This window comes from Parambassis ranga, chromosome 20, assembly GCF_900634625.1.
Source record: "Parambassis ranga chromosome 20, fParRan2.1, whole genome shotgun sequence".
NCBI lineage: Eukaryota > Metazoa > Chordata > Actinopteri > Ambassidae > Parambassis > Parambassis ranga.
In genome coordinates this window covers 2,062,517-2,084,244 of record NC_041040.1, presented here as the reverse complement: position 1 = coordinate 2,084,244, position 21,728 = coordinate 2,062,517, and the positions used below count along the sequence as shown (strand labels likewise).

The 21,728-nt window shown below is 46.5% G+C and overlaps 1 protein-coding gene across 11 annotated transcripts in view; it reads left to right on the top strand.

The window, feature by feature from the left end:
• The window catches only part of svila (supervillin a), a 54,129-nt gene extending 33,521 nt beyond the window's left edge, over positions 1-20,608 (top strand). For 5 of the 11 annotated variants that reach the window (XM_028432535.1, XM_028432536.1, XM_028432531.1 and 2 more), the window contains 33 exons: positions 353-387; positions 1,660-1,724; positions 2,008-2,144; positions 2,614-2,712; positions 3,113-3,425; positions 3,642-3,707; positions 4,324-4,858; positions 6,242-6,392; positions 7,278-7,410; positions 8,989-9,045; positions 10,117-10,194; positions 10,494-10,574; positions 11,147-11,312; positions 11,976-12,059; positions 12,711-12,797; positions 12,889-13,066; positions 13,155-13,327; positions 14,065-14,220; positions 14,809-14,945; positions 15,300-15,447; positions 15,533-15,678; positions 15,779-15,954; positions 16,160-16,313; positions 16,395-16,674; positions 16,768-16,922; positions 17,013-17,118; positions 17,239-17,446; positions 17,525-17,658; positions 17,738-17,893; positions 17,987-18,130; positions 18,233-18,354; positions 18,432-18,587; positions 20,112-20,608. In XM_028432535.1, the coding sequence (XP_028288336.1) occupies positions 353-387; positions 1,660-1,724; positions 2,008-2,144; positions 2,614-2,712; positions 3,113-3,425; positions 3,642-3,707; positions 4,324-4,858; positions 6,242-6,392; positions 7,278-7,410; positions 8,989-9,045; positions 10,117-10,194; positions 10,494-10,574; positions 11,147-11,312; positions 11,976-12,059; positions 12,711-12,797; positions 12,889-13,066; positions 13,155-13,327; positions 14,065-14,220; positions 14,809-14,945; positions 15,300-15,447; positions 15,533-15,678; positions 15,779-15,954; positions 16,160-16,313; positions 16,395-16,674; positions 16,768-16,922; positions 17,013-17,118; positions 17,239-17,446; positions 17,525-17,658; positions 17,738-17,893; positions 17,987-18,130; positions 18,233-18,354; positions 18,432-18,587; positions 20,112-20,198 (4,903 nt within the window). In that variant the 3' untranslated portion in view covers positions 20,199-20,608. The remainder of the gene's footprint in view (positions 1-352; positions 388-1,659; positions 1,725-2,007; positions 2,145-2,613; positions 2,713-3,112; positions 3,426-3,641; positions 3,708-4,323; positions 4,859-6,241; positions 6,393-7,277; positions 7,411-8,988; positions 9,046-10,116; positions 10,195-10,493; positions 10,575-11,146; positions 11,313-11,975; positions 12,060-12,710; positions 12,798-12,888; positions 13,067-13,154; positions 13,328-14,064; positions 14,221-14,808; positions 14,946-15,299; positions 15,448-15,532; positions 15,679-15,778; positions 15,955-16,159; positions 16,314-16,394; positions 16,675-16,767; positions 16,923-17,012; positions 17,119-17,238; positions 17,447-17,524; positions 17,659-17,737; positions 17,894-17,986; positions 18,131-18,232; positions 18,355-18,431; positions 18,588-20,111) is intronic. The other 6 variants (XM_028432532.1, XM_028432529.1, XM_028432528.1 and 3 more) reach the window with 6 other exon arrangements.
• Positions 20,609-21,728: the final 1,120 nt, after the last annotated feature.

Genomic DNA, 21,728 nt, shown 5'->3' with positions numbered 1-21,728 from the left:
AAGGTCCCTCTGATTGGGCTTTGGCAGTGGCCATCCCATGTGACCACACAGATCAAGTATGAATCGGCCTTTGTCAAAAATCACACCCTGAGACCATGGAACCGAACAGACTTCTGTAATGCCGTCTAATTCTCCAGCTTATCCTGCTTTCCTCTGTTTCCCCCCTTTTTTCCATTTCTTTCTTTTTCCCTAACACTCACCAGAAACGACCGACTCTCACTGCATCTCCTCACCTCACACGCCTCCAGCCCTCCTGTCCCCTAACCACTCAGTACCCTCCGATGTTACTCACTTTGCATTGTTGTGTGGATTTTAGTAGTGACTTGTGATTTTTCTTTTTGTTCTTTTGAAGATCCTGTGTGAGTTCAGACTTTGCTTCCACTGAAGGTAAGTAGATTTTCTTCATAATTTGGAAAGATGTGAGTGTTTGAGGGTAGAATGGATGAGCAAAGAACTGGATATTCACTTAGACTTAGAAAATTAAATTGTGTTTTATTGTTTATTTTGTGCTATTCAAAGAGTAACCAAACACTAATTCTGTGGACTCTTAATTCTCAGACCCAGCCACAGCTCTCTGTGTAAATTAAATCACTGAGTAGTTTTTGTTTCTGCAGCTGGCTGCATGAGATCACAGGGATGCAAAATGCACTTATTTCCAAGTGCATTTGCTTTCCATGTAAATTAAACCTACTTTGAATGACGGCTCTAATGTTCAGTGGTCACAACAACATACAACAGGAGCTGCAGTCGGCCACAAATGAGTAAAATGTGACTTCCTTCAACACAAGTAGGGTGGAGGCCAAGTGACTCAAACCTGCTTCTTTAAAGCACAGCATTGTGAAGTGGAGTCATTAATGGCGCTCACAGTAGCATAACAGCACAGCAGCTCTGCGGAGGCCAGCGCCGGCTCATCTGCTTCCTATAAGCACTCAGCTGGGATGCTTTTCTTACTGACGAGTTACATGGAGCAGAGCTCAGCACAGCGGCGTCAGTCAAAGGGAATAGTTGTTTGGTGATGTCATGACGTTTGTCTTACACACACAGAGAGAGTGTGTGTATGTGTGTGTTTTCAGCCGGGCCTCTCACACCTGCCTGACTTTTCAAAGCCTCCTCTGTGACGCCAGCCACTGTTTATAGTGGGTTGTCTTTGCTCCCAGCTATCAGACCAGATGGTACAGGCAGGGTATATGTTATAATGATCAGGGATCTGCACCTTAGAGGAGGATTTGCAGTGATATATTAGTTAAAAGATTCAGTTTCACCAAGAACTAAATGTTCAAAACAGCACAATAACGGTACTTTTTTAATAAATAAAATCTTAGTGCTTTGAATAAACGTCCAATAAAACATTAGAAATGTGAAATGTTAGAAATATACATCTATATTTGGAGTTAGCATTGATTAATACCAACAGATTAGCCTCTGATCCTTTTATTGTCCGTTGCTAATGGCTTCATATTTTGTGTTTTTTATTGAAGTAACTATTCAAAACGTTTTTATTATGAAAATCCTGTTTTTAATATAATTTAGAAAATTTTTTTGGAGGTACGCAGTGAATGTTTTGAATACATTTCGCTCAAAAACATGGTTTTATGGTGCTGAAACTAAGATAATTTCTCAGAGAGATTTTGATATAATTGTCTTTTTGTCTCTTTGCAGCTGATGAGGAGAAGCTGGATGAACGCGCCAAGCTGAGCGTAGCAGCCAAGCGCTCTCTCTTCAGAGTGAGTCTTAAGTTTTATGTCTCTTGGTTGTTTAATTTCTTCAGATTACGTTCTGGTTCCAAACAAAGCTCAGTGAAATATGCTTCCAATCAGAGATGCAAACATTGACTCTGCCCGATGTTTGTTTTCTGTCCTCTCGTTACTTTGAGGATCAGGCTGGATACCACCAGAACAAAGGTCTTAGTCTGTGAAACTGACCCCAAACAACCTCCGTCAGCAGCTTGAAGACAATACTCTGTTGTTATGTAAGAATATACCAAGTCTACCTAATGTCTCCATCCAGGAACTGGAGAAGAGCATTGATGGTGGAGCTCCTAAATTTCGGTCCAGGAATGCAGCGGTAGACAGGAGACTGAGACGGATGCAAGACCGGTCCAGAACTCAGCCAGTAACTACTGAGGAAGTGGTCATCGCAGCCACGTAAGTCTGAAGCTGACGTTGGGAACAAATCAACATGACTATCATATCTGTGGCTATGATGTAAAGAGCCAGAGGAAATGATAGCTGGCTTAGTACAGACAGGAAGACAGTCAGACGCTGAGACGATGTCCACTGTCTCCGGACTTTAAGCTAAGCTAAGCTAAGCTAACTACTGTTAACTCTACGTCCATACTCCTACTCCGTCAGCTTGATTGTTAACCCATCACCTTTCAATGTGAAATTTCATTTCTGTACATATGTCCTCATAAAATTTGAAATGGAATTTTCCCTCACACCTTAGCCCTCCCTCCTAAAACTGATATCTTCATCTTTCAACATGCCTTAACTTCAGATCCCCCATTTTCTGGCTCCCATGGTTCATTCCTTGTGTCACCTGTGTATTTTCTCTGCCACCTGTTTGTGTTTGTGTGTATGTGTGCGGCTTTGTCCCCGACCCTGACCACTGTAGCGACCCCACTTATGCACCACAAACGGTGACCGTTCACACTGCTGTAGCCCGCCACCATAGCCCCACCCTAGTTTGCAGCACCGCCACCCCACCATACAGGTAGACGGCGCCCTGTGTGCACGAGTATGCACACTCACAGTGTCTGACTAACATGTTTGATCATCACCGGTGTTGCTGATTCACTCAAAGCTGCGTTAACCTCCGGGATGCAGGTCTTGGTGTGAAATCATGAGTTCCATGTTTGAGTTTTGGTGCCCTCCTGTGTGATCACATGAAACTACATGATTGCATTATTATTATTATTACATGAAGTTTAATCCCACTTTTTGTGGTGGACTGATTGCATGTGTAACAAACCTTGTGAAAACTTGTATTGGATGCACCTTGTAGCATGCCACTTGCTAGCCTGCATGAGCTACTCCCATGCTTACCAGAAGTCTCCCCTCCTTTCTTCTACCTTTTTTTTTTTTTTTTGTCTCGGGTGTCATCCTTCGCTCAGCCTGCAGGCATCCATGAAGCAGAGCGCTGTCCCCCGGGAGCAGCCGTGGGATGTGGCCCGGCAGCCGCAGGACACCCAGGAGGTCCAGAGCTCCAAGCAGGCATCAGCAAAGGAGGGGAAGCCTGAGAAGCAGCAGAGCCAAAGTCAGGAGGAGCCTGACCTCTGCACCCTCAGCCTGGCAGAGAAGATGGCCCTGTTCAACCGGCTGGCTCAGCCGCCAACCAAGGTCACCCACACCAGAGCAGACACAAGGCAGCGCAGGGCCAACGCTCGGTACCAGACGCAGCCCATCACACTGGGGGATATGGAACAGGTAAGAGAGGAGAAAACAAATAATATTTTTCTACATTTAAATGCCTTTTTATTCCTTTAGGGCTCCTTTCTTGTGCAGTTAAATGTTGCAAAAGTCAGATTTAGGTGTTATGCAAGTTGCTTAAAATCATTCAAAAACAGGGAAGACCCAGTGACAATAAAACCCAAAGAAAAAACTTGAAGCCAGTGTTGTAGCCTGTGCGTGTTTCTGCTCCAGGAGCTCTCAGACATAGACAGCAGGGACGAGCAGGAGCTGTGTGACAGCCCAGTACAACACCTCCAAGTAAGGCTTCTCCGATCAATCCCTGAGCTTCTGCCTGTAAACACTTGGAGGCTGACAGCAGCCGGAGCACCCTTCTCAGAAATGATACTTTTCTGGCTCATGTCCGTGTTGGTGTGATTTCATGATGAATGTACGGCGCATGGCCCAGCTTCTGATAAAGCTCTGACTCAGGGCTCGTCATCCCCACTGTTTCAATAAAGAGGGCTGTGTGGACGGATGATGTGGTCGGTCATATTTCAGCAAGATTCAGGGCTTGAAAGACGCTTTTGTGGTGGAGGAGACGAGAACAGAAAACACAGCTCAACCACCACATGGACTGAAAGCAGCTATTTGTCATCAGCTTGTTTGAAACTGGCAGCAGTGTCGGTGCCTTTTCCATGGATGTGTTCTGTTGCATCTCGTTTATTACTCAGCAGAACTGTCTGGTTAGTTCACATGCTCTGTGAGTGTGTTTTTGGCTGCAGCTGGGGGGGGCGGCTGGCATGGCTTTGTGATGTGGGTGGTGAGATAGGCTGCCCTTTGATGCAGTGAGTCAGCCAGAGTGTGATTTTGGCTGTTTCTTAACCTCTGCGGCAGACTGACCCTCTTCTTTCTTTTGCCTCTCTGCTTCACAAAGCTTCAGAATGGAGCAGGTTGTCAGTTTGGACCGTCTTCATCCTCCTCCTCCTCTGCGCTACGAGCAGGAGGCACCGTCTCCACTGACCACGCTGGAGACATCCACATAACCAGAGCGTCAGCCCGACCCACCCCTTCCAGCTCTGACAGGTCTCTACCTCCCCGAAACCAAGACGGTCCCAGCTGGAGGGCCCCGGACTCTTCAGACCACCACAGGTATCAGATCTTACCCCAGGGTGGTGGTGGTGGTGGTGGTGGTGATGCAGCGGATCTGGGAGGAAGCAAGAGGAAGCTGCCCTCTCCTGAGGGAGCGGTCAGGCAGGCTGCTCTGCCCCAGCCTCAGACTGGAAGAGAGCGGCGAGGGGAGGAGGAGGAGGAAGAGTGGGAGGAGCAGCCACAGCTGTCCAGAGGGAGGGAAGATGGAGCAGCACAGATTTCAGAGAGCCACATGATTCAAGAGAGGCAGGAGCAGAGGGGGTATCTGAGGGAGGAGGGACACTTCTCAGACATCCAGAAGATCAGGGCCATCGGTGGAGGTAAGAGGGAACACTCTAAACATTTGGGACCTTTATTTGTTCTTTTTTGCTGTTGATGCTGTCAGACTGAAAAACAACCCGTCTGTGATATTTGACATTTTTTAAAAATGCAAATATTTCACAAAAGGGCACAAGAAGGTTCATGGGGAGTAGATAGTAGAGTCTTCTAAAAATGCACATGCTAACATACAAAAACCCTGCTAAATAGCACCATGTTAGCATTGTTTATATTAGCATTTTAGTTGACAACATTAGTAAAAGTATTTTTCTTCCATTTTCCATTGGTGGTTCTTCTGGACTCATTAAAGTATTTTTAAAAAAAAATATATAGCAATAACTAAGCTAGTGATAAGTGGTTGAACAGAATTTTCAAAACTGCTAAAGTTTTGCCATCTTCATTTTGGCTTTGTTTTGTGATGGTATTAGAATGCTAGCATTAGCTAATACATCCATTGTATCTACAAAAATGAAAAAGGGGGAAGTTTTTGGTGTGTTAATAAATGTTAGCCTGCGACCAGGCTAAATTCATAGAGCAATCATGCTTAAACTGTTACAATTTTCAAGTTAGCACTGACATTTTAGCATGCTAAGGTGACCATAATAAGCATTAAACATCATAGCTTTGTGTCTGAATATGATAGGACAGAGTTTTATATATACCACAAAGTCAAACTTCATTGGATGAATGGAACAGGAGCTTCAAATATTTAAAGAGCAAAGTGTAGGCCTATAAATCCTCGTTTCATTCAACTGTTTGTTATTCAGCCACGTTTCCTGTGTGTGTCTGCTTTGCGTTGTTTGTGAAAATGTTTCACTCAGACTGTGGTTTTCAGGCTTCCTTTTTGTCTGCGCAGCAGTAACTCCAAACTCCAAACACTTCTGATTGTCTGTGTATCAGTGCAGCCTGTAAAAAAAAAAAAAAAAAAAAAAAAAACGTAGAAATGTCAGGTTAGCAAATAAGGTCTGCTGTAGTCATTTCATGACAGAGGATTGCCGCAACAAGAGAAACTGCAGTGTTACTACAGCGTGGGTGATTGAATCGCAGCTGTAGCAGAGACAGTTAAAGCTGTGAAAAAGTGTCAGCGCTGCTTCTCGGGCAGCAGGGAACCTCTTGGTAAGCATGAAAGATGAATTCTCCCACACTGATTTGTGCTGCTGAGTCCGCTTTTGCAGACTTGTGGCCAAGAACCCTGTTATTCCTCTACAGGAACCTCCAAAGAGTTTGATCTGTGGATCAATTTATTGCATTTAAAGTCAGATTTGTTTTTAATCTGAACCTCAGCAGATCATCCAATCCAGCATGCGAACTTTTATGTAATTGCCGTCATGTTATTGATTTGATTCACTGTCTGTGTGTGTGTACTTGTTTGCTGGTTCTCACAGAGCTGCTAGAGTCCACCGCGGTAACATCCAGAGGAGCATCAGGTGTGTGTCAGCCTCCAGCGGGGGACGCTCATGCAGACGACCCCATTCAGCCCGAGCCAGGAGACGAGCTGAGCGACATGACAGCCCGACACATGTCCATCAAAGAGAGGTGAGCGTCCTGACGCGGTGCTTACATTCACTGGAGTGCCACTAGTTTCTCCTTGGATTGAATTCTGCTGATTTTGGATCAGGTGTCTGATAAATGTAGAGTTTATTTTATCACATTGTCTGATAATTAATTACCCTCCATGCTCCCAGCTTTACATAAGTCCTGTTATGTCACATTGTGGTAACTCAAGCCGTCACGCTCTACATTGATTGATGACATAACTGGTGATAAAGGGCGTGTGCTGCCTGCACCGGGACCTCTGTGCCTCACTCCCACGTTCAGAGCGTGTTGCTGAAGGCCACAAACAGCTGCTGACATGCATTCAGTGGTCCTTTCATCCTGTTTTTGACATTGATGAAGACCCCCATGGGACAGAACAGGACGTCTCTTCACCATGTCACAGAGGGGTGGTTTGTGAGAGGCTGGGAGGACTCTGAACCCCCACCCACCCCGTCCCCTTTTTGGTGGTGCCTGAATCAGGACTGAATTCTTTTGTTGCTCACAACTCTTCATTCAAAAGACTAAAACAGCTCCAGCTAAGTAATGATGGTGTCGTCTCGTTGTCTCCACTCTGTTTGTTACTGTGGCTGAGAATGATTTGTGCCTTTGCGTCTGCACCCCCTTCTTTTCCTGTGATAAACATTGTGACGGGTTAAAAGTAAGGCGGAAATTTTAGTGATCGCTCATCTGTCATCAACCTGTCTCATGTCACACACCATTAAATCGACTCAGATCTGTCTCTGTGTCTCATTAAAAAACTCATTCTATTGCATTCCACTGCATTTACTATGTTAAAGGAAAAGTCCCACAGTTTTAGAGGTAGAGGCATAAAATGTGATTTGATTTTTTTGGCTCTGATCCTTTCACCCTCTGTCCTCTTCTCAGAGTTGCCTTATTAAAGAAGAGTGGTGAGGAGGACTGGAGGAACAGGATCAATAAGAAGCAGGATGTGGTGAAGGTTGCCGTGGGCGAGCAGCACGCTCAGCTCTGGGAGGTGGAGCAGAGCTTCAAGAAGAAGGTAACCACCTGGCGTGAACACTCACTGCTGACTTAACACGTCCACAGAGACCGTGTCACATCTTTGATGTAGTTATTACTGCGTTGTGTTCATGATGTTTGAATCCAAATAGCAGCTCAGATTCAGATCAAGACGCTTTAAAAACAGGTTTTAATGAATTACAGCTGCCTTTAACCGACACTCTGACACGTCACGATATTAGAAATCAGGCGGCTGTCATCCGATCATTCACTCTGGAATCAAACACTTATTAAAACAGGAGCTCTGCTGCATGAGGCGGCGCATGGAAACAGTTCTGATATCTCTAAACAGAGAGGTTGTGTATTGTCCGTGTCTGTCTGTCTTTTTTTTCCACCTCTCTTCTGTCTCAAACAGCTGGCGTGCATGTTTTTTTTTATGTGTTAAGAAATAATCTGCACTTTGCTCCAGTCCTGGCCGTAGAATAGAATAGATGCTGGATCAGCTTGGTTTCGTTATGTCCATATATTTCTGTATGGAAGTCTGTGTCATTGATCTTTCAGAATAAAACTGATGATAATGTTCAAGTCTGATCTAGTTTGGATGGATTTTTCTACTTTAGGTTTGATTGTGTAGCATCTAAAAATAAGTCATGATGCAGCCTTAGAGATTTTATTGTAGACCGAAAGTTATTTAATTGTTTTTTTGTTTGTTTTAGATTAAGAAAATCATCAGTATTAGTGTGTTAACTCCGTTTTGAAGCCTGATTTTTGCCTAAATTTCTCACTTTCTGAGATGCTAACATAAGCTAATTGCTACATGCACTTCACTTTGACTGTCCAGCAGGAGTGACAGTGATGGCGGACTGTTCTGTGAGGCTCTGTGTGTGTAGCCTCTGGATGTTTTCAACCTTTCTTTCCACTCATTGCATGTAATCATGAACTCTTCTTTGTCTCTGTTTGCATGTCCTTTACCTTTAAAATAATAAACCTCACTTCATCCTCTGCATGCGGCTTTGTTTCTGTGTTGACGTCCTCAGTGTGTTTTTAAAGGGAGGGTCCGGGTGGGCATCACAGTACATGTACCTCTCTGTTTAGACGTGCCACAACTGTTTTTGTTTCCAGCTGCTTATCAAGGTTTGTTCAGCTCTGCACGCACATATTCTGAGCTTTCAGTTCATCTAAGGTCAGGATGTTGTTGGTTTTTTTTTTGTATCGGGCTTTTTTTCAGGATTTAGAGTTTTAATCTGAAGTCTTTAAAGACTTAATCAAGTTCAAGTGATGGCTACATAGAGGTCAAGAGGAAGGACAGTAGATGTTGTCCGTCCTCTCATTCATCAGAGCCAGTGGACATGATGATTTAGCAGGTTTCCTGTTTTAGATCAAAGAGGAGCAAAGATGGAGCAGACACAGAGCTGAGCGGCGCTGATGCCAGCAGCAGAGCAGATAAAGGAGCCCTTTGTTTAAAGCCTGGGAATAGTTTTTGATGGTGCTGATACTCCACACGGGCTTGACATGTAGACTTGATGTGGTCATGTGATTCGGCTTCTCCGTTAAAAACGAATGTTGGGACGTCACAGCCTTCAAAAAAATCCCCCTCTCTTCGGCTGCTTCTCTGTAGGACGATGAGGCTCTGATGATGATGATCGATGAGTTTGCTGTGTCCGACCAGCTGTGGGTAAGGCTGTTGTGCAAGCCCCGAACCTCACACCCCCCCCCCCACACACACACACACACACACACACACACACACACACACACACACCCACACACACTGTGCTGTGGTATTAATCAGGTGCATTCAAACTGATTAGCTGTTTGAGCCTTAACTGTGTCTCCTAGCTGCTAACACCCTCTCTTGATGAGTGCTGTGTGTGTAGATGTGGCGGCACTGGTGATGGAACCGTGTGTGTGTGTCTTCTACATTTGTGTTACATCTGTATGGTGTGTGTGCTCCATCCGTCAGGGCTTGTTGGGTTTTAGACGTGGTTGTGGTGGTACAGTTTGTCTTTAACTTCTATCTAATCAGCCTCCATTTGTTAATTGATCTACAGCCTGTTACCACTGTTAGCACAGCTTGCTCTTGTTCTTCAAGTTCTCCATATTAATGTGTGTTTACAGGGGTTAGTAGCCATAAAAATATACATATTATGCATGCAAATGTTTTAATGTTACATACTGGACCCACCCTGAAACCCACGGAGGTTTCACTCCCTCTATGGTGATTTAAAAACAAAAAAACTTGACCAGAAATGTGACGGCATAGCAACAGGTTTAGTTTAGTTCAGTCTGCTGGATCTGATCTGATCTGATCTCATGGCTGTTTGCATTATTGGGTTGATGGTCCATGCTTAATTACTTACTTACTGATATTTAATGGACAAACCAGTGGGAATGTTTCCAGACTCACAGTTCTGAACCTCCATTCATTGAATACATGTTGTTTAGAGCAGATAATGAGGGGAACCAGAAGCATGGAGGCCTACATTTGTCTATGTAGTGTGAGAAGAACCATACATATATATTTTATATTTGAAGAGGTACTCATGCACTAGAGACCATGGTAAGACTCCCTTATTTGTCCCTTCATGCTGTAATACAGACCTTCTGGTTGACATTTGTCATCTATTACACCAGTTTTCCTCCTGCAGTTCGTTGACTCCCTGTTCCTGATGTTTCCAGTGACCTCAGTGTTCTAGCTCTGTCTGTGCTCAGCTCCTGATGAGACTTTATTTCCTCTTTCATTCAGGAGCCGGTCTTTGCTGCTACCTTCTCCACTCCTTCTGAACCTGCTCTCCAAACGTCTCCTGACGAGTCAGCCAGCCAGGTAGGAAGTTGGACCAGTTGTTGGAGCCTTGCATCGCTTGCTTGCGTCGTTAACTTATCCAATCCGCACAGTACACAGCTGCTGGTACACTGTGCTGCTTCCACAGCTGTGGTTAAAGCAGGCACATTCATAACCACCCTGCTTACACTCAAACCCATCATCACTGCAAAGCCAGCATGGCAGCCCAGTCAGCTTCTAGCGCTTCTGCACGGCTTGGACAAACCATACCATCTTTTCATCCTTCATCTCTTGCTCTTCATCCTTTCTTACCCTCCTCATCCATCCCTCTGGTTGTGAAGGCCACCGCCACAAGATCTCCCAGACCCATGCAGGTGGATGAAAGACACCCCTGGAGGAGGAAGGTGACCCCTGTCACTACTGTACGCAGGCACCAGTCCCACCCCCTCCCACTCTGTAGCAGCAGCAGCAGCAGCTCTTCACACACTGACTCATCACTCATTAAGCTGCATTTGCTTTTAAAGGAAATCAATGATTAATGTTTGTATATAGGCACAATAATATGCAGTATGAGGCAGGTTCTTCAAATGTAACAGTTAGCCTCTTTTGTGTGTCTCTGGTTTAAGCATCTAAATTCACAGTGGGTCCACACCATTGTTTAAATAAACAGGCAGGCACGTCTGCAGGCAGCTGAGTGTTGCCATTAACCACTTCTATAAATTGTGCACTGTTTTTTTTGCAATGAGAGTAAAAGTGCCTGTTTCATGCAATTAATATGGATTTAATTTAAAAGTGGAGATTTTAGACTAGACTCATTAAATGTTTATTATCAAACTGTACGATTTTATCAGATGGAGAGGGAAAAAAAAACATTTTCAGCCTCTGGTCAAAATCCTGTTTCACGTCTTTACAGAATAGTTCCTGCGCTGCGTCACACATTGTAATAATAATGATTTGTAGTATGGAGTGTTGTTTAACAGTTAACTTCTCTCAGAGAATGGCAGAGGCTGAGATGGAGAGCCAGAGGATAGAGGCACACATGTCCATCCAGGAGAGGAAACAGCTGATCGTAGCCCGGGAGGAGGCCTGGAAGACCAAAGGCCACGGAGCCGCCAACGACTCCACCCAGTTCACTGTGGCTGCACGCATGGTGAAGAAAGGTCAGAGGGCAAACTGGGACAACGCACTTTATACATTCATATGCACTCCTTATTATATTATTATAACAGCACAGCTCACTGCACTGAACCCTTCTTAGTGAGCAGCTCGGGGAAAATGACTCGACTTTTCCCTCCGTCAGGCCAGTGGCTGCTCAGGTGGAAAATGATTTAATGTTCAGAGTTTCCTCATCAGCTCTGTGGGTGCAAGGGACGGAAGATTTCATTAGTGTTAGGTTGCATCAGAAACGGCTTTGTGTGCATTGCAGAAAGTCACTTTAAACTGTAGCTGTCTTTAAAGCCAGTGTTGATATGTGTTTCTATTTATTTATAGACTCATAAAAAAAGATGAATCTTCCATATCTGCTGGAGTCTTATACAAACGGCTGCATGACAGTATCCTGACAGTGATTTGTTGATCCCTCCCTGCACATACTTTCTCATGCTGCCATCCGGCCCAAACAGTGGTGCTACTCATTGTGCTGCTCTACCTGTGTGTAAACCTTTGTCAAAGCAAAACTGGTAAACTATTAGCAGCGTAGCTAACCCAATGTCCCAGTTTCACCCAATAAATAAAACCAATCAGCTTGTCACACCTTCACACTTCATTGGCACGTGCTTGCAGACTTGACCTGAGGTGTAACTGCGGTGTTGTTTTTCCTGCAGGTCTGGCCTCCTCCTCTGCTGTTCAGTCTCCAGTGCTGTCCAAACCCAAGAACAACTGCCCCGCCATCTCCAAACCACAGGACGGTGGGTTCAGTTCCTCCGCTGCTCGTCATGTTTTCGTATCCTGTTTTTACATGTTGTGTTACACTGCTGTCATGTGAAGCCGTTCAGCTCATCTAACAGGGTTAACGAGGAGTTGTCAGCTTTTCCAATCTGATTTAGCCTTAAGGACATGACTCTGTTTAGTCCTCAGCTGTCAGCAGACACAGATTTTACTGAACAAACAGTATGTTTGTGAGTCGACTTCTGATTGTTGTAAACAAATGTAGATCCTTTTGATCAGATTTGTGTAACCGATTGTCTTTGCTTCCTTTTTAAAAGACATGGAGGAGATGTCTGATGATGAAGGTTTATCCTCTTTCTTTACTATTCATCATCATCATCATCATCATCAAAAGCACAAATATCACCAACTCTGATGTTGAAGTGAGACTTCTATTAGGTTGTTAAGCCTAATACAATATATATACACCATTGACCATTGTGTTAACCTGGATGAATATGCATGAGCCCAGAGGAAGTCTTATTCAGTTGTTGTTATGTGTGTACTGCTTAATAAAACCATGGTCAACAACAGCATCGCTGGTGACAAAGATGGCTGCCTCTGCTTGTGCAGAGATGAGATCTGGAGTCACAGTGTCTAACAGACCTGTGTGTGTGTGTGTCTGTGTGCAGAGATCAAGGCCATGCCGGACCTGAACCTGGAGGTGGACATGAAGCTGGATAAACTGGAATCATTCCTTGGCAAGCTCAACAGTAAAGGTGAGTCCTGCGTGGCCTGCTGCCACGTACACGCCATGGTCACTGTATGAAGTGTGTGTAAGCCTCCATGTCTGCTCCTCCTCGTCATCAGTGTCCGGACTGCCAGAAGCCACCATTACTGTGACGGAGAAGAAGGTAAAGGAAGTGATGACCCTTGAAGATGAAACTTTTTCCAAGTTCTACCGCCAAGTGGAGGAGGTCCCTTCCATCGCCAACAAGGTGGAGATAGACGACGACTTTGATGCCATCTTTGGTCCACAGGTGCCAAAGTAAGCTCTCACTGCTAGAAGTAATGACTTAAGCCTTCAACGCCAAATTCTTTCCTTTTAACCACGTGACCCTCCAACACGTTCACAGGCTAACGTCAGAGATGGTGCAGCACAAACGAGCGGTGCGCCCGGCGCGTAACGTTCAGGCGTCCAGGAACCCTCTGAAGATGCTGGCTGCCCGGGAGGATATCAGGCACGAGTACACAGAGCAGAGGCTCAACATCGGCTTACTGGAGAGCAAAAGGATGAAGGCTGAGAAGAGTGAGTGACTGAAGAGAGTCGACGAATGCGATCCGTTGTTGCATTTTTTCAGAAATGATGTATTGAATAAGAGATGCTGTATGGGTGCCAGTTTCATGAGGGCCTCATCGGCCTCCATTAACGAGTCAAAGGGCCACCGATTGATCTTTTTTTGGGTGCCTCCTTTTTTTGGAAATAAGTGAGAATGCAGAATTGGCTGCTGATAAAACTGCTGAGACATTTGGATTTTTTTATTATAATCTTATTATATCAAATTCTCTTCTCCTCTCCCTGCCCTCCATTTCACTGAAGACAGCTGTTCAGTTGATAGAAGTGAATTGCAGGAAAACATCTTTCTTAGATTTTTTGGGGGGATTGATTGAAAGGGCACAGAAGCCGGGTCCAACCCACGGGTTGTTTTTGCTGTCTGCTCTGCTGGGAAATGAGCACAGCAGAACCTCAGTGTCAGTGATCCTATACTATCTTATAATACATCTGTTATTTCTTTGTCTGGAGCTGACCTACATTTATGTCATTTTCCTGTCATTGTGCTGCGAGTGTGACATCAGCCAGCCTCCTGTCAGTGTAAACACTTCAGACTGTCTGAGGAATCAAATTCAAAAACACTTTATTCGTCCTCTGGGGCTCTCTGCACTGTGAGGCATGACTGACAGTTGACTCTCACTCCACCTGTGTGTACGTCTGTATAAATATTACATGTGATGTGTGCTGTGCTCTCTGTGCTCTGCTCGCTGCAGTGAATAAGAACTCTGGCTTCTCTGAAGTGGCCTTGGCCGGTCTGGCCAGCAAGGAAAACTTCAGCAACGTCAACCTGCGCAGCGTCAACATCTCTGAGCAGATGTCCAACAACAGCGCCGTGCCTTACAAGAAACTCATGCTCCTGCAGGTCAAAGGTCAGTCAACTGAAAAACAACACAACAGGAACCTTTTTTGAACTTGTACAGTCGGATACGTTCAGTCTTCGGCAGCTGTTACGTTTAGTCACTTATGAGGATGGAAAAACAAATGGCGACCGATTTACACACGGCTCTGGAGGATGCTGCTTTAAGGCTGTCCTTTCCAGAGGATATCTAAACTGGGAGACGACAGTTGATCTATTTTGGTGTCGTTGCACCTCCTCCACATGTCTGTTGGTGACAGCTGTGGCCCTAAATCATTCTCCCCTGGTCACCTCACATGGTCCTGAGCTGATCCACTCCTCCACAGCCTACTGTGTGTAATCCTCAGAAAATCCACTACACTTGTAGGGGGGTGATGCCTTGTTAGAAGGTTAGCTGAATGTGTTGAGAGTGTTGCTGGTTTCTGATGAGAAAAGGATGCCCTTAAACATTCCGTGTGACTACTAGTTGCATTAATCAAATGGTCAAATGGCACAACCTTGTCTGGTTCTGCTAGTACAATAATCCATGCATGTCAGTAGGGATAAGAATGGCCAGTGTCCCATACACCTGTCTTTGTGTTGTGTGTGTGTGTGAAACCAGGCCGACGGCACGTCCAGACCAGGCTGGTGGAGCCAAGAGCGTCGTCACTGAACAGCGGAGACTGTTTCCTCCTCCTCACACCGCACAGCTGCGTCATTTGGATCGGAGAGTTCGCTAACGTCATCGAGAAGAGCAAGGTGAGAGATGACCTTACACCATTTAAGATGTTTCACTGGCACTGTCTGTATTATAAGCAGAGTTAGAGTGGCGGTGCTGCTGCTGAATGTGGAGCAGGCTGCTCGTACAGGATGTAAACAGTGTTGGGAGGAAGCAACAGTGACGCAGTTCAGGAAGAAGTGTGTCTGATGACCTTTGATTGGCTCAACAAAGCGGCCTCAGTCTGACAAAAAACCCAGTCATGTCCCACATTGTTTAAGAGGTTATTGTAGGTCAGGGTGCTGTACACTTGTTTTCTATAAATTGATTTTTGATGTTTTCTCAAATCAACTTTATTCTTAATTTTTAATCAATAATCTATGTCATTCTTTCAGGCCTCTGAGTTAGCCAATTTCATCCAGAGCAAAAGAGATCTGGGTTGCCGCGCTAACTACGTCCAGGTTGTGGAGGAGGGCCTCAACGCACAGAGCCACGCTGTGAAAGAGTTCTGGAAGACTCTGGGAGGGCAGTCAGGTTATCAGTGTAAGGATCCACATCTGACAGCTTCAAGGAAACAGCCTCTGTATCAGTGAAACGCTGACCGATCCCTTTGCCTTCCTGCTTGTAGCTGCAGGAACTCCAGATGAAGACGAGCTATATGAGGGCGCCATCGTGGAGACAAATTGCATTTACCGCCTGATGGAGGACAAACTGGTCCCAGACGATGATTTCTGGGCCAGGATGCCCCGCTGTTCTCTGCTCAACCCCAAAGAGGTTAAACAACATCAACAACACAAACAACTGAGACCGATCTGAATAACTTTGGCTCCCCCCAGTGGTAGAATAGTGACATCTCTCGCTGTCTCTGTTGCAGGTTTTGGTTTTTGACTTTGGCAGTGAGATGTACATTTGGCATGGGAAGGAGGTGACTCTGGCACAGAGGAAGGTGGCCTTCCAGCTGGCTAAGCACCTGTGGAACGGCACCTTCGACTACACCAACTGTGACATCAACCCACTGGATCCTGGAGAGTGCAACCCACTCATACCCAAGTATGGAAACTACAGCTCACTTTGAACTTATTGATAGTACCTCTTACAACAGTTTGCAAAGCTTGAGCGCACTTAAATAAATCTGTATGTCTTTCTCCTGCTTTGTAGGCATTGACAATCATTTTTGTTGCTTCCACAAGTGTTAAGACAAAATGTTGCTACTTGTCTTAACAAATTGTCCTTCGCTCTTCATCCTCGCCTGCAGGAAAGGACAGGGCCGGCCTGACTGGGCAGTGTTTGGCAGACTGACTCAACACAACGAAACCACCTTGTTCAAAGAGAAGTTTCTGGACTGGAGCGACTCCAGGAAAACACCCAGCCCCACAAAAAACACCAACGATCACATGTCTGATCAGAAGGTATCGGAGAGTCCTCACGCCATTGATTCAGACTCAGATTATGTTCCTCACAGATGTATGTTCTTCCTCTTCCACCCCCAGGATCTGCCCACCTTTGATCAGCCCCGCGCGTACAATGCCTCCCTGATGCTGCCCCTCCATCAGAAGCCCGTTGCTACCGTTCTGGACGGGTTCAGCGTGGGGCGGGGCTACGGCCTGGTGGAGGCAGAGGACTGGCGAAGCTATGAGATCAGCACCCTGGCAGTGGAGGTTTGGCACATCCTGGAGTTCGACTACAGCCGCCTGCCGCGCCAGAGCATCGGCCAGTTCCACGAGGGCGACACGTACGTGGTGAAATGGAAATACATGGTCAGCACTGCAGGTCAGTACTCAGTGTTATGTGTTCTTGACAACACCAGTGATTACAGTACAGATTTAATCATTAACAAGATGAATGTCTCTCTTACCATCACAGTTGGGAGGAGACAGAACCCGGAGCAGATGAAGACAGCAGGAGCCGGGAAGGAGAAGTGCTGCTACTTCTTCTGGCAGGGCCGAAACGCCACCGTCAGCGAGAAGGGAACGTCGGCGCTCATGACGGTGGAGCTGGACGAGGAACGGGGAGCACAGGTACCAGAAAGAGTGTGTGTTTGAGAGGTACATGTGTGTCCCTTTGTCTGTCCTAATGAGCGCCTGATGTTTTACTGCTTCTTTGTTCAGGTTCAAGTCCAGCAGGGAAAGGAGCCTCCATGTTTCCTGCAGTGCTTCAAAGGAGGGATGGTCATCCACTCAGGAAAGAGAGAGGAGGAAGAGGAAAACTCACAGAGTAAGCCCAAATGTTTAGGAATGTTTCAGTGACTTAACAGTGACTTCTGAAATGGAGGGATGGCTGCAGTGCTGAGGGACAAACACTGATATTTTCCTTATCGTCCCGTCCTCGTCTCAGATGATTGGCGTCTGTACTGTGTGCGTGGGGAGGCGGAGGTTGAGGGACACCTGCTGGAGGTGGCCTGTCACTGCAGCAGTCTGCGCTCCAGAGTTTCCATGGTGCTGCTCAGCGTCAGCCAGGCGCTCATCTACTTGTGGCACGGCTGCAAGTCCCAGACCCAGACCCGATCGGTGGCACGCACCGCTGCCAACGCCATCAAAGAGCAGTGAGTGGAAGCTTTTATTTTCCCTGGATTTTTACATGAACATTGAGTGTGACGGTCTGTGAATGTGTGTGTGTGCAGCTGTCCGCTGGAGTCTGGCCTCCACAGCAGCAGCAAAGTAACCATCTGTGAATGTGATGAGGGGGCAGAGCCCGCAGGATTCTGGGAAGCCCTCGGGAGGAGGGACAGGAAGGCATACGACTGCATGCTGCAAGGTGAGGCGGCTACAAACACTACCTGTAATATTTCATGATTTGGTTTTGCCTCATTTTCTAACATGTAACACCTGCTCAGATCCAGGCAGGTTCAACTTCACGCCTCGTCTTTACCAGCTGAGCAGCAGTTCAGGCGAGTTTGCGGCTGTGGAGTTCCTCTACCCGGCCAGAGACCCAAAGCTCGTCAACTCTATGCCCTTCCTACAGGAGGACCTGTACACTGCCTCCCAACCAGGTACACACACAACTCACATGACACAAAGTCTAACTTTTAACCCTTTTAACTCCAAACTGGGGTCATTGTCTTGTTTCGTGTCTCCTCAATCAGCTCTGTTCTTGGTGGACAACCACCATGAGGTGTACCTGTGGCAGGGCTGGTGGCCTCAGGACAGTGAGAGCACCGGCTCGGCCCGGATCCGCTGGGATTCAGACAGGAAGTGCGCCATGGAGACGGTGCTGCAGTACTGCAGAGGTACTGCAGGAGACCTGTGTCTGGTCCAAGCGAAGCTTAGCTCCGCTGCTGCAGTAAGGTTTGAGGTTTCGATTCTGATATTTTGCTGCTTTGTTTGTCCAGAAAAGAACGAGAAGAAACCTCCCAAATCGTACCTGATCCACGCAGGCTTGGAGCCGCTCACCTTCACCAACATGTTCCCCAGCTGGGAGCACAGAGAGGACATCGCCGAGATCACTGAGAATGTGCGCTGGCTCACATCTTTCTATCCGACGTCGGTCAGCTCTCAGTGTTTTACATTTAAATAATGATCACTTCTCAGGAGGCGGAGGTGTGCAGCCAGATCATCCTGGTGGAGGACGTGTTGGCCCGGCTGTGCAAGACCACATATCCCCTGGAAGAGCTCCTGGCCCGGCCGCTGCCTGAGGGAGTGGACCCCCTTCGCCTGGAGGTCTACCTGTCTGATGAGGACTTTGAGGTCAGAACCTGCAGCCTGCACACCTCTCTTACTTACCGGATACTTTGGTTCCATAGATGTCAGGTCCTGTGAGACACCAGGCTGTTGTGCCGCTGGTGTGACTTCGGTATTTTAATGTTTTAGTTCAGATCCAAGCTAACATGCTAACAAAGTCAGTCAATAATACAAATAAACAAACCACATGAGGCAGCGCAGACCAAACCTCCAAACATTCCCTTTAACAGTAGCTCTAAACATCAGCTGTGAACCTGCAGAGGGATTCTTACCCCGTTCACACTGGGAAAATCAATGCAGCTAGAGGTTTGGGCCGTATCTGGATGTATCCTGATACATACTGAACACTGCGAATCCGGCTATATCCAGCTTGATTTCAATCCACCTAGTGGAGGTGGATCTAGCCGGATTGCCTCAAATGTGGCTCAGGTCTGAACGCAAATGCAGATAGCGAATCCGGCTAGCGACGTGATACTTCCAGTTAGCGGCATGCTACTTCCGGTTAGCGATGTGCTACGTCCGGTTCACGGGGAGTGACACGGGACAAAAAAACGCACGGCGCATGCGCCTACCGCGGCCTGAACAGACTCTGTATATTACGAGGCGCTACCTAGTGGTTTGGAGGCCCGCAAACAAGCCGGATGAAGCTGGATTGAGTGCGGACACGCTTGTGTGAGATTGTGCCAGATTTGAAAACAGGTCTGAACGTATCCAGATACAATCCTACTCTAGCTGGAATGACTTTCTCCAGTGTGAACGGGGCCTCGGTGTCTTTCAGCTGTTTGTTTTGGTTCTATTATATTTATGACCCACATGGTAGGAGCTCTGCCTTCAAGCTGCCAGTAACACACTGGTGCTGCCCTAAGGTGTGAGACATGCTCACTGGTTCTGACTGAATGAATCAATACTAAACAACAGCATTAAATTAGGAACTACTTTTTTGGCGTATTAATACATTTAAGTTTATTATCGGGCAGCAGGTGACTTTGACTTAATGCACTAAATGGGAGATGAAGTCACTCTGAATGAGTTCAGTTGTTGCGAACATTCATTTTATGTATTCGCTGTTTCTGCTGTCATGGCCTTACTACCACCAGCACCAGCCACTCGATGGAAAAGCAGCTAAATCACATGACTTTTTCCAGGAACCGGGCTTCTGTGTGTTGTTATCCTGACTTCTCCGTGTCTCTGTTGCACATTTTCTCCTTTTTTTTTGTCGTCCCTCCTTCCTGCCATCTCTCATGTCTCTCATTCATTCCACCCTGCAGGGTGTAGGGGCTCATGGGAAGGTGAGTCGTCCAGAGAAGCTTCGTTGTCAGACATAATCCTTAATTTATTCTTTCTAACAGTGTGCTTTCTTTTGATCTAACTCATTCATTCAGCATGCTGGAGCCCGAACATGTCCGCTTTGAAACATCTTTCTGGGTTTTTTTCTTTTTAATTCTCACTGGTAGCATGAGGGTCGATCGATGTTAAACTGTGACCGCTCCACTGTCATGTATCTGATGCTGGTTGTGGCTGCTCCCACAGAAAGCTCTGGAGATGAGCAGGGAGGAGTACGGCGCGTTGCCCAGCTGGAAGCAGGTTAACTTGAAGAAAGCCAAAGGACTTTTCTAAGAGCTGCCTCTGCACCTCCAAGATGGAGATCAGGCACGACTCATCCCCAGTTTAACCCTTTAGTGAAAGGGTTAAAGATGGACGAGAGGAGCTGCTGCTGAGAGCCTCCGTGTTGATATCCCTCCTCGACATGTACATATGTACCATACACAGGACAGCCAGCCGAGTGGAAGCAGGTGTGTCATCCTGTCAGACTCTGCTGTGTGTGTCTGTCCGTGCAGATCATTTATATTTATATCAAATCCATGTAGCATCTTTTTTAAATAAATAAATAAAATGAAGTGTATTGTTAATGCTGCAGAGGATTGTGTCATATGTTGATAAGTAGCGGACGTTACAGACGCTGTACAGATCACAGAGTGTTTAGTGTTATTGTCGTTTCGAGCTGTCGGTGTATAGTGCCTTGCTTTGTGTACAGTTTCTATACAAATCCTAGTCTGCATTTTCAAGACTTTTTGCGATATATAAAGAACAATTATAAAAAAATAAACACTGAAAGATATATCGGAACATTTGTGTCGATCCAACATCATTTGTTTTATATGTGGGGTTGAAGATTCACTGTGGAGCCTTTACCAGCCAGTAGAGGGCGGTGTAACACAAGTCTTTGTTAGTGCACAGAACATCAGTTCAGATGTTTCTCTGTGACAAAGAGAACGGTCCTTGTGCATCCCTCAAAAACACTGAAGATCCCACTGAGTCCACTGCCCTCCTCCTCCCCAGCACTGAGCCCTCGCGCTACTTTCACTGCACTTTCCTTCCATTCTCAGGTTTTTTGCATTAGTGTGGCCCCTCTCAGCCACCGTAGGCCCCCGAGGTCGCGTTGGTGTACTAAATCTGTAGCATCTTCTGGTCTCAGGCCGCACTGCCAGGAGCGTTTATCTCCAGAGCACACACCAGTCATGTACCTCTGCCTGATCCCGGACTCTTATCAGGCCTTTGAGCAGCTTGGAATCACCTGGGAGGAGCCGGGGGGGGGCCCTGGCAGTCGGATGTAGCACATGACCACATGACATGACCCTGAACAGTAATGGTGGCTCAGTCGGCATCATGTGTGTCGCCGTGTGATCAACACCTCGATCAGCGGCTCCTGTGACGAGCAGAAACATCTGGTCCGTGTGGGCTCCATGTGGTGGCCTCGTGGATCCTGTTAAACACTCGGTTACCTTCATGAAGTCACAGGTGAAAGAAACAATCAGCCGTCCAAGCTGTCAGACCTCACCGCCTCATTTTCCAGGCCGTCCTCCAGCTCCACACACACACAGACACATGTTTGCACTGAAAGCTCTCACATGTTCTCAATATCAGCCGCTGGCCTGTGTGGAGGAACACCAGCAATTAGAGGGGAATGTCATGCAATCACAGAAGAACAATATACACAGCAGGACTCTGTCCATCCAACTGTTGCTCAATGTTTTAACAGCAGAGAGAGGGAGGGAGCAGAGGCTGCTGCCTGGGCTGAGGCCCGGGAGGCGCTGCGTGGTCCTCGCTGGGTTTCATCTCTCGCATGCTAAGTTCCTGGATGCTGGA